This window comes from Nyctereutes procyonoides, unplaced genomic scaffold (genome assembly GCF_905146905.1).
Source record: "Nyctereutes procyonoides isolate TBG_1078 unplaced genomic scaffold, NYPRO_anot_genome, whole genome shotgun sequence".
NCBI classification, from domain to species: Eukaryota; Metazoa; Chordata; class Mammalia; order Carnivora; family Canidae; genus Nyctereutes; species Nyctereutes procyonoides.
Genome location: NW_026575146.1, coordinates 34,169,392 through 34,181,985, shown reverse-complemented (window position 1 = coordinate 34,181,985; position 12,594 = coordinate 34,169,392). Strand labels below are relative to the sequence as shown.

At 39.2% G+C, this 12,594-nt stretch overlaps 1 protein-coding gene across 1 annotated transcript in view; it reads right to left on the bottom strand.

Annotated features, from left to right (window-relative positions):
• LAMA2 (laminin subunit alpha 2) overlaps positions 1-12,594 on the bottom strand; it is a 586,660-nt gene that overhangs the window by 150,627 nt on the left and 423,439 nt on the right. Inside the window, exon 34 of the mRNA XM_055309905.1 lies at positions 2,973-3,115. Coding sequence (XP_055165880.1) covers positions 2,973-3,115 — 143 coding nt within the window. The remainder of the gene's footprint in view (positions 1-2,972; positions 3,116-12,594) is intronic.

Sequence of the window (12,594 nt, the reverse complement as noted above, 5' to 3'; positions counted from 1 at the left end):
GTTATCAGAAGTCCATCTGCTGTTGAATTTGGGTCATCACAGCTTTAGCTTCTCTGTTACTCTCCCCTTCTACATAATTTCTGTTAGAACAATCCAGTACCCCCACTTCCTAGTAGCACCCAATCCAGCCCACGTCCCTGCTTCCTTACATCTGCCCCAGAACACCTCGCACGGACCCAAATATTCCAACTCATTTCTATTACCCTCTTTATGGAGACCTGTCCAAAGGCTGTTCTGAGGGCTCTCCAGCTGGAACCAGAGAGAGCAGTGACAATGAACAAGGAGGTGAAATAACTTACTTACCATTTTTAAGTGTCAAAATGGGCCCCCATTTTGTATCTAGGTGTTAAATAAATTGTAGAAGAACAACACTAACACGCAGTCAAGAAAGACTGGAACTTAAGGAAAATCAAGGTTGTTCTGACCAACACTCGGCCAGCCCTCAGGAGACAGAGGACTGTATCTCTTGGCTTCGGTGGTGGCCACAGATTAAAACGCTCTTCCGCTAGGGCCTTTCACTACTTCGGCCAGTGTTTGTGTATAATTTTAAACACTGTTTATGTCCTGCTGGAGTATCTGCTTTTCTGGTTTAATCTCCTTTCTCTTCATTCTTTCCATGTATAGTAGGCCTCCCACGTGCACGGGGGATACCCCCAAGATGCCTGAAACTGCTGGTGGTATCGAAGCCTGTATATCTGTTTTTTCCCCTATATATGAGCCTATGATAAAGTTTATTTTTTTTTAATTTTTTTATGATAAAGTTTAATTCATAAATTAGGCACGTTAAGAGATTAATGACAATAATAAAATAGAACAGTTATAAAGACTACGCTGTAATAAAAGTTATGGGAATGTAGTGTCTCCCTCTCACAAAATATCTCACTGGACGGTACTCACCCATCTTGTGAGGAAGTGAGATGATAAAACGCCTCCAGTGCGAGGCCCTGTGACATAGCACTCGGCTACTACTGAGCTCCTGATGATAAGGAGGAGGAGGGTCCTCCGCTGGTGAACCACGGCTGACCCAGGGTAACTGAAACCGTGGATGAGCGGGGACTAAGGACAGTAACCGGTTAGCATTGTCCTTATTACAACTCACGTTTCTGAATATGAGGCCTACAAGGTACAGATTCCTCTGCTAGCTTTTCAGATTGTCGTCCACACTCGAGGTTCTAGCCCTGTCCTCCACTAGCATGCCTGCCCTTGAACCTGTGACGGGCCCTGGAATTCACAGCTCCGCCTCTGCTCACATGCTCTCTTAGACTCAATGGCAAGCGTATGAGGCCAGGGCCAGGGAGGCCTCATCGCTGGCAGCCTGGGCCCTTCCAGGCAAGTTACTTTGTCTCTCTGAGCTTTACAAAGCTAGTTTTCTTCCCATCGGTCCCAAAGTCATAGAGCCTCTATTCAAATCCTGGCTCTGCCCTCTAGTAGCCATGTGATCTTGAGTCTCATGTTTAACTTTTCTGTGTTTCATTTCCCTACCTGAAAAAAAAAATGGATAATATGCTACTTCTTTCCCTCCTCTTGGAGTTTCTGTAAGATTTGTGTACGATAATTCATGTTAGACGTTAGTTAATTGCTTTGCACAGAGATACTCATCCGTAAGTGTTTGTTATTTTTGCCGTCATCATGACTGGTTTCCTCTTCTGGAAAATAGGAATAATAATATCTTCCTTCAAGGCCATGGCCCAGATTACAGAACATACTCCCTACAGGAGCGTCTGCCAGTGCCGACTGAATAAATCTTAGATTTTTTTTCCTCCACTCCTTGCCAACATTTCTCTGCCTATGAGAATTGTATCTATCCTTTAAGTTCCAACACAAATTACACTCTCATTAATAATGTGTTCCCTGGTTACCCCAAATATTACCTGTTTCTCCAATCATCATACAACATTGTAAGTCAGATTTTGATAAAGCACATGGTGATTATTTTGATTGTTTAATTATTGCTTTAACCACATAGACTATAAGCTTCCCAAGGGTAGTGACCACAGTATAGGAGCCATGAAACTCCCAGGGAACCAAGTGCAATACCGAAGCATTCTAGAATTTCTCAAAAAATCCCTGATCATTGACCGATAGCATACCGATAGTCACTTTCCATCTTTTTTTCATCAGATGAGATCTCAATTTCCTTAACATTTCCTCCTTTCCCACCAACTACCAAAAGTTTTAACAATATCTTAGACTAGTGCTTTTCAAATTCGTTCTTGTTGGACTATCTTCAAAGGTCTGCTAGCTCTCTAGTACAAAATTTTAATCTTGTGTTTTCATTTTGACACAAAGCTTTAAACGTTAATGTAAGCATTTCTGGAACTCAGGCTGGGCACTGGAGAGATGGATCTGGCCACCTGATCTCAGCACCTACCTCTGCACGCATGTCTGATCATGTGACAGATTGCGCACATAAATCATGTGAACTTGTCAAGTGATGCCAAATGTCACTTTTGGACTCCTTGCAAGGGGTTCCGTAGTTCATATCGTGGAAAGGTAGGAGTTACATGTAACAGATTGATGAATGAACCTGTGCGGAAGCAGTCAGGAGCAGATTCTTGTCGCAAGTAGCAATTTGCTTTCAGCAAAAATCATCTGTTATTTTATATTAATGTTTTTAATTTTAATTTTATTGAGTTTCTTTGGCTTTTGTAAGGATTAAAGTGTTTTGATCTTATAGAGCTATAAGTATTAGGGAACTATACCTGATTTTATGTGTGTACATATTTTAGTAACATAATAAAGCTGATTTAGGCCAAGCACTGAGGGTATATAAGCCTCTTTCCCTTAATAGCAATCTGTATATTATGACATTAAATTTGAAAAACACTGGTTCAGAAAGTCTTTGAATTTCTCTACTGGCTGCTTGCCTTGATTTGGGGCAATGTGAAGCATATTTATCCACTCTGGCCACTGCCCCCTGGGAAGCTTCTGTACTCTTTTCCCTGGCTCTTGCTGTTACTGCTCCAACCTACCTTTAGTTCTTGAGTCACATTTTCGAGATCATACAGCATTTTATATGGGGCGGGCAGTGGGCCGGTGAGGTTGATACTCATGGCCATCTGCTCCAGGCGAGCCAAGTCATCAAGAAGGAGGCCCGTGCATTCATCTCCACAAACTGTAAGAGGGAAACGACATAGAATATTTACTTCTGTTAAGTATCCCGGGCAGATGTTCAAAGATTTCAGCTATGAAATATTTTATGGCCCAAGTATAATTCTGTGAGACACGATGCTACTCATCTTAGATAATTAATGCTTTCAAATGGATGACGGATGGAAAAAAGATGAAAAGAACAACAAAAGAGCAGACATGCCTGTTGGCCAGAAGCTGAAATATGGACGGGGACAGAAGCTGAGGAATCAAAGAGGAGGAGCAAGTGGATTTTGAGGGAAACAAGCATATTGTAGGAAGTACGAGAGGTAAGACACAGAATATGACATTATAAATGTTCCAGAAATTCCCACATAAGCAATCTAGAGGACATCTGTAACTAGGGAATAAAACATGCTCTTGTGTCCAAAAATGTATGCAAATATATTGTGCTCCCCTGGAGCGCACTGTGGAGTATCTATAGCAATTGGGTCTCCACAGATATGCTGCATATCCCCAAATTGTACAACTTTTCAGCTTGACATTTATTGAAAAGAAATGTTTTTCAAAAAAGTCAAAGAAAATAACTTTTCTTTCTATAATTTGTGGGTTTTTTGCACATGATATGTATTTATTTACCTACGTATTTGCCAACTTTTCCTCTTTGGCCTTTCAACACATTATCACCTATCATTACATGCACTCCCACAAATTTCTACTTTGCTAATTAACCTCATCCGGTCTTGTGGACAAGTAATTGCTAAGGACCAGGAAAATGTTATTCCTCAAGTAGCCAGAAGTGCTAATGTTCTATGTATAATTTTTTCAACAACTGGAAAGAGGGAGTATTCAAACTCGGTGTGGTGGAAGGGGGCTGGTGGTAGAGTTAGTAGACAGGAGGAAATGGATGGCTTTTTCATTATTAATTGCATAAATAGAATTTCTAAAATTAAAATACCTTAATTCTTTTGTAGGATTTTAAATATATGCATATTCAGTTTGAAGTTTTTAGTTCCCTTTTTCCCCCTTTGCATCAGAGCAGTGAGGTGTAGCTTCTCCATGCCAAGGAGCACGTACTTCCATATTTATGATATGCACTCATGTATACAGTTATAATGTCTGGCATATATTCAGCAGAAGGAGGTATCAAAACTATGCCTATTAGAAGACTGGTAAATACAGAAACATGGCAAATCCCAAGATTTGGAATAGCTTTGGACCATGCCTCAAATTGGCAAGAATTCAATTAGTTCTCTAAATAGTACTCCCCTGAGCTGCCTAATGGAGAGAAAACCACTAACTAAAGCTTGCCAACAAAGAGAAATAGTACAGAGGGTGATTTTTTGATAGGACAGCAGTTCGAGGTGAGTTCCAGTATCTCTTCACAGGGTTTAAACTGTCCTATCAGGGTTTCAATAAATCAGCTCCTTACAAGTGATACCTGCAACCATAGAGCGTCACCTGCAGGAGCTTCGCCAGTTTAGTGAACAAAGAGGCTTTGGAGGCAGGAGCTGAAGTGTGCACCTAGAGCTGTGTTCTCTTCCTCTTCTGCTAACTGGAATGAAAGGGAATTTGCTCTGCATGGAAACTCAGTGAAAAGAAGAGAGCATTGTGCCTTCCAGCTCAATGCAAGTGCTCGAGAAGCTTTAACACACCTGTCTACATGAAACAATTAGAGAAAACACAACCTGCCACATAATTAGGTGCCAAATTGACGACGTCTAAACATCAAGACACAGTCTGGTACTCAAATGTTAGTGGGTCTCAGGATCATCTGAAGAATTTCCTTAAATCACAGAAGACAGGCATACCCTCCCAGTGCTTCCCAGGGGCAACTCAATTACCTGGCTTCTGATTCTCTAAGAATGTGCTTTCCTCTCAGGAGAACACTGATACTTCTGGTTTGCACACCACATGCTGGTGGTAACTAGATCAGCAGTACTGTCATCACCTGGGAGTTTATTAGACATGCAGGGTCTTGGGCCCACTCCAGATCTAGTGGCTCAGAATTTTCATTTTAGAAAGATCCCCATGTGATCTATGCATATTAATACTGGAAAGCACTGCTACAGGTTGGTTGGTCTCAATTCTGGCTGCCCATTAAAATGATATGGGGATTTATAAAATACAGGTATCTAAATACTTCCCATCCCCACCTTCAGCACATCTGATTTCCTGGGTCTGTGGTAAGGCCTAGGCATCAGGATTTTTTAAAGGCTACAGATGATCCTACCATACAGCTAGGGTTTAGAACCACTGTTCCAGATTATAAGCTTTAGGGATGCTCAGTCCTAAAAATGGAAGATGTCATTTTGCTTGTTTTCTCCTCTGCCTAGGGCATTTCTCCCTCCATTTTCCCCTATTGCGGTTCCTGGATGTTCCTTCCTCACAGGGAAGAGCCGTGGTGACTCAGAAATTAAAGTCTCCACCAATCACTACTACTCTCCCTTGGTCTTATGATGTTAACACTCCGGTGTGTATGAGCTGTCTTATTACTTCATTTATATATTGTCTCTTCCACGTCAGGGAAGAGACCATAACCAGCTTTGGTCACAGTGTTTAGGAGGGTGTCTCGTACACAGTCAATGTAGTAAAAAAAAAATATGTGCTGACTACTATTGTTGTGAAAGAAGAATGAAAAATATTTTGGAGAAGATCAGAGTGTTAGAAGAGAGGGAGAGATGGAAAGGGAGGGAGGGATGGAGAGAACAGTGGTCAAACAGGAAGTGTCTAAAGGGAACACTGACCCCCATTAAGGAACTGGAGACCACAGATAAGTGCGGAACAGAACAGAGTTGAAACAACGGTAAGAGAAAATTGTCTTGTGATTGGAGAGGCAGAGACTGAGTAATGTCAGGATATGGCTATTATGACACCCATGTAAAGTAATTCAGGTTTTTGTTTGTTCGTTGGTTTGTTTGGAGGTAATTCAGTTTTGACCCAGGGAAGAGTTAAGGGAGTGGAGGAAGGAAGGGGAAGAAAAAAAAAAGATACCAAATGTTATCAAGAAAGTAACAATACCCAAGGGTTACTGATCAAATAAAGGCAATGTTTAGTTCTGGGTGGATTAAAAGTGGTCACTACTTCCTTCCTGCTCTCCCATGAAGAGGTTAAGTCTAGAGTCTTTTTCCCACCCCTTAAATCTGGGTTAGATTTATGATACACTGTGAACCCAAGAGTGTGTCAGAGGAATACAGCATGGCTCTCGAGCCTCAGCGTCAAGGGGCTCAGTATTTTCTGCTTTCAGATTCTTGGAACCCCCTGCTGCCTTACGGATAATCCCAGAGGAGTCTTCTTGAGGAAGAGAGGCAGCTGGGAGCAAGAGAAAGGTAGGCCCGACCATTGTAGTAGAGGCCCGACCCCATCATCTGAGACTCCCAGGCCTGACAACCAAGAACTATCCATTCCCGATCAGCCCAAACTGTCAACCTACAGAAACTTGAGGATATATCCACTTGTTGTTTGAAGCTACTGAATTTTGGGGTGGCAGCAATACATAACCAACGCATTTTCTCAAGTTTTGCAAGTGTGCTTTAGAGTGCAAATTCTTACAAGTTGTAATTCCCAGGCTAAGAACATGTATTAGTAACATCTTAATTTTATTAAAAGTTATGAAGAATACAAAGGTTCCTTTCCCCCTAAGGCAAAGTTTATCATCATTATAAAGTTCCATTCAACTTCTAGTGAAGGTGGATTTGAGGCAGATGTTCCCAGGATGTGTCAGCAAACAATATGCTCTTTTCACTCTCAAGACCTTGATAGATACTTCATGATAGGACGCCTGAGCATGGTTTGTAGGGCAGTGTGTTCTTCAGGAATCCTTTGCTAGCCTTTCTCTAATGTATAATTTACTACCTACCCATTTCCAGGAAGAAATCAAGTCAGCTCACTGATAATAGTGTGGCTAGAGGTTGCTCACTGATGGTTCCAGAAATGTCCAGGGAAAAGTTTTCTCAGTTTTCCCTTCATACGAGAATAAATCAAGCCCTGGAATGCAGAACTGGAATCTGATTTACTGTAATACACTGCAGAGTAAATTGGTGAGCTAGAAAGCCAAGAGGCATGATGAATACTGATTTTCTCTCATTTATTCTACCCCCTGCCCATCTGTTTTGGTTTCTCATCTTCAGTTGTTGAAATAAAAATGTATTTAATTGCTCTTTCAAGGACTCATACATCCCACTTCATGTCTCTGTGTCCAAAGGTCTGTTATTACCCCACGTCTTATGGTCTCTGTATTCACTTCTTGAGGAACAAAGTACAAGCACATTTCCATAAGTGAAAGGTAAGTTTTATGGGATGCTCCAAGTAATATACTAACACCTGTCCAAATGGGTCAGAAAGACTTATGGATATGACAGCCACGGGGATTTTTTCCAGAGCTTCTATTTAAGTCTAGTTCATGCACTTATAAGACAAACACATGGGAACATGAGCCTTTTACATAATGGTTTGCTGTTTTATTTTGACACAAAATATTTTACTTCTACTACAAGCTACTTTTATTTGCCCTCAAAAAGACTGAAATGCCTGGCAACAAACACAGGAAATGGGATGCAAATTAAAACCACATTTAATTCAGTAGGAGAGGGAAGATTTGAAGAGTGAATAGAGACATGGAATATTCACGCTATGTAAACAATTGTTCTATGATAAGGGTGCAGTAACTGCTCATTGTAAATTAACACCTATCTTATAATCAGGACCCGGAAAAGAACCTCTTCAAACCATTCTATTCAGCAAGAGATAAGGTTATAAAGTGAGATCCTGCCTAAACTGCATGGGAGCAAAAGCAAATACTTCAAGACTATGATTATATTTTACATGACTAAATGTTTCTGAGGCTTTGCCTATAAAAGTGTCAGAATAAATTTGTGCCTAATATTAACAAATGCAGTACTAAATTCAGATCGTTATAGCTGGGCACATGTAAGGGACAAATCATGCAGCTGATATTACAGATCTTTCTGTTAGCAATTAGTACAAAATACTGCATTTCTACCAGAGTCCCCCATGCATAATAACTACAGGCTTACTGTCACAAAAAATTCACACACTACATCCACACCAAAGAAGCTGAAGCTGAAACGAGTGCATTGAGTATTTTTGAAAAGGCCAAACCCATTAACCAATTTTAGGTAAAGATCCATAAATTGTCTGCTCTAATAAAATAGGGATAAATGAGTAAATACACATTTCTAGCAAAAGATAAAATCTGGGTACTTATATTGATGCTTTAATTTAACCCTTTTATATTAAGGCTATTTAGAGTGCCTAAAATATGGATTTTATATTTTTCTCCATTCCCTTACCCCTTCAAGAGGAAACTTTTAGATGGGATTATATTTAGGGCTTATTCTTTTGTAGAAATAATACCTTCCAAAGTAAAAATTTAGTTTTAAGTTGGTTAAGCGGGCTTTTTCCCCCTATTATTTCTCTGAATAAAGGGAAAGGTATTCTGTGGGCTTTAGATGAGACTGATGAATTTGTTCTTGCACCAAATTGCTTTATATATAATCTATATGTTTAACATATCATACAATATATATGTTATATAATATATATAATTATATATAACTATATAATTTGTAATAATTTGTAATATAATTTGTAATAACTATAATTTGTAATAAACTAATAAATTTGTATGATTGTTATATAATATAAATTTTATATTAATTTTAATGTTTGAATATGTAATATGTTTTATTAAACATATATATTAAACAAAATCTGTACATAAGTATACATATACATACATATACAAGTATATGTACATACATATATACATATATATGTAAATGTATGTGTGTATATATAAATATGTGTATATATATATATTCACACACACATAACACAAGTTCATTATGGCTTACGTACGGCATAACTGTTCCAAAAAAAAGAAATGTTTTTTTGTAAGCATTATAATAATAATGGGATGGTAACTTTTACCTACACAATATTCACTACATAGCAGGCAATACATTCTTTCTTGCCTTCATTATCTCATCTAATGTTCACAGCAATTCTATAAAGTGCTATTATATCCTCATTTAAAGGATGAGAAAAGTAGTCACAATCATTGTATATATGAGTCTATAAATATTGCTGTGTGAAAACTTAAAGAGAGGAGAAAATACAAGGTGGTCATAAAGGGGCTTTTCAGTGACTTGAAGAGCCTAGAATTAGAATTATAGAAAACCAGAAGTCAGCCTAACCTAAATATTTCATCAGAAACTAATGAGCTGTACAAAATATCATGTTTTTTAATAAAGTGGTCAAATAATAACCATGATGCTAATAATGCCTAGAATTTATCGAGCATCTATTATGCTTAGGTATGTTGCATTAGTATTTTATTTCCATTTTACAAATGGAAGTGATGTAAAGTGATGATTGATGACCATCTCTTCAGATGATAAAGTGAAGCTTCGAAGAGTTAACTAAATGGTGTCTCACAACTTGTATGTGGCCAGTCAAGGATTTGAACCTTCTAGAGACACATCTGACAGCATGTTCCTCATATCAGAAGATGGTCCGTTTCAGGGACACCACAGAAAAGACAGACTACCTTACTTATAAGACCTCCTCTGACTTGAAGATCATATGATTCTATTGTTCTTTGAGGTCAGTGAACTCCTTGGATCTAGCAGAGTGACAACTGTCATCAAATGGAGTTGACTCTTAAAGTAAAGCTTGACAGAAAATAAAGGAAATAGAGATCAGTCTCCTGTATATGACAGTTCAACAGCACAACTCCTTCCATCAATGGAATGGCTATATTGTGATATATAAACCATGAGACTGAGTGCCAATAAGTAGGAAAATTACCCAGAATCAGAGTGATAGTTGCTGTTCCACAGTCTTGTAATCCTGGACCTATCCCAAGGAGGTTGACAAAGGACTCAAAACATCTTTGACCAACAAAACATGCAGATCAGGTACAAACAGGGTGAACAGAAGTTGCTTTTATAGATTCCGTGATGTCCAGATTTGAATAACATGCCACAGCTTGGGGTTGTAAAAAACTGCAGTAGATACACTGGCCTTTGGATAGGAAGTAGCACTTGGGGATTAAGTGGGAGCAGAAAGAGGATGGCATTTAAGGGGCGAGGATGGAGTGTGGTCACATGTCCCATAAGCAAATCCACAACTCATTAAATAGCATCTGGAGGTCAACTGATACTCTCTCATTATCTTTTATTATGAAAGTCTCCTTTTCTTTATGGTGATCAGCCACATTGTACTGTTTTGTTCCTGCTCTCATTTACAAGGAGCAATAATTGCCATTAGCAATCATCGTTGATTTACAGGAGCACAGCAGCGTTCTAGTGATAATACAGAAGGGCCACTGTGTTATTGTGGTAAGATTCTTGCCAGCAATTGGATAGTAAAAACAATAATCTTGGGACGTCCGGGTGGCTCAGTCTACCTTTGGCTCAGGGCGTGACCCCAGGGTCCTGGGATCGAGTCCCGCATGTGGCTCCCTGCATGGAGCCTGCTACTCCCTCTGCCTAGGTCTCTGCCTCTCTCTGTGTGTCTCTCATGAATAAATAAATAAAATCTTAAAAAAAAAAACCAATAATCTTGACCATCTCTGCAGATCAGTGTCAAGGAAGGATAAAACCTCAGATCTTAGCTTTTACCAAGTGGCTGAAAAGTGTATACATATTTTATATAGTTAAGGGGCACTATCACATTTAGCTAGGTTGCAGGTAAAAAACACACTTCATGATTGCTTTTGCTACACCGGCAAGCAAAACCTCATCTTAAATGTTATATTTTAGATAAATTGTGACTATAAATAATAAGGCTCTTATATTCCTAATATCTCATATGCAATGAATAAAAATAGGAAGCATCAATTCGATATTTATAAAATGCTATTTCAGGCACTCTTTATGGAATAACATCTTGCCAACAGCTCCCAATTTTAATTTCTGTTCTCTATAAGAGTAATATATTTTACTATGCCACTCATAATCTATTTTAAACATTACATGAGTTGTTTTGTGTTAACTACTGATCTGTAGAAAATAGGACATGAACAAATCCAAGTTTTGTGATTCACCATACAGAACCTTACTATTAAATAAATGTCTTTCTTGCTCATTCTCAAATTTCAGAAAGGCAGGTGGTTCTTCTCATTTTATAAAATGGTATGTAAATTGTGAATGAGGGTTAGAAGAGGAGGTTGGCTTTGTATTAATCTAACATACTAAGGAGAAATCCATCCTGTTTTCTGAAAGTCCAACAAAATATCTCTTCAGAACTCACCAACACGTTAGAGTTATCCCAAATTATTCCTATCAGAAAAAAATGAAAATGTCTAGAAAGAAATCTGAGCACCCAGCTAGTGCTTTTTTCACTTCCATAGAAGGCAGGGCTCTCTACCTCACAATCCCTGATGAATAAAAAATGTATCCTAAGTAGCATATAACTATCATAACGTTTTAAATCTTAGAGGAGAGAGTCTCAACAGTTAGTAGGAAAAAAAGTTTGTACCTATTAACGTTATATATATTTAAAATTTTTCAAAAAAATAAAATTTTTCATTTTTAGCCCATTTTATCTTTATTCTTTATTGAGGTAACATGGGCTTTAAGCCCAAGAAATAAAGAACTGAATTGATTAATGTTGAATATAGTGGGAAAACCACGTCTGCTTTCACTGTCTTGCATTGGCAGTTAAGTGTAAAAGTAAGATTTGTAAGGCAGACCCAGGTTCAAATCATAGCTCTGTTGAAAAGTCACTGTGAGCTTTGAAAAATAAACTACCTAAATTCAGTTTTGTTACCACACAGTAGAGATAATAATGTATAGAGATTTTGCAATCATGAAAAGCATATAAAGTGCTTACTATAGTGTCTGGCAAGTGGTAAGCTCTCAACACAGGTGAATTTTAAAGAATTATTATTATGATGAACCACGTGCAGTGAAAGGGGTTTTGGAGAATGCCTGGGGTCTGAACACAGGGCATTGGTTAGACGTGCCCCGGCACTGGCCCCGATTGGTGAGGTTGGTAACTTTGGTAGGTTGAATTTGGCTCACTATGAGGGACTCTGCTCTAAATATAACCTACCAAGGGCACAGATTATTTGTGTAAATTCCTCTTGACAATAATGGAAATTCCATGTATAAAAGGCCTGTGTCCTACAAGAAATCCACCATTTTGGATTCCGTAAAAACCTAGCTTGGTCATTGGCAATCGTTGGTGCAGCTACAATTCTCTAAGGTCAGCAGGGTCACGGTCAGTGGGGGTCATGGTCAGTGGGGGTCGCAGTCAGTGGGGGTCACCATCAGCAGGGGTCCCGGTCAGCGGGGGTTGTGGTCAGAGGGGGTCACGGTCACTGGGCTCGAGGTCAGCGGGGGTCACAGTCAGTGAGGGTCGCGGTCAGTGGGCTTGAGGTCAGTGAGGGTCACGGTCAGCAGGGGTCCCGGTCACTGGGCTCGAGGCCAATGGGGGTCATGGTCACCAGGTTCGAGGTCAGCGGGGGTCATGGGC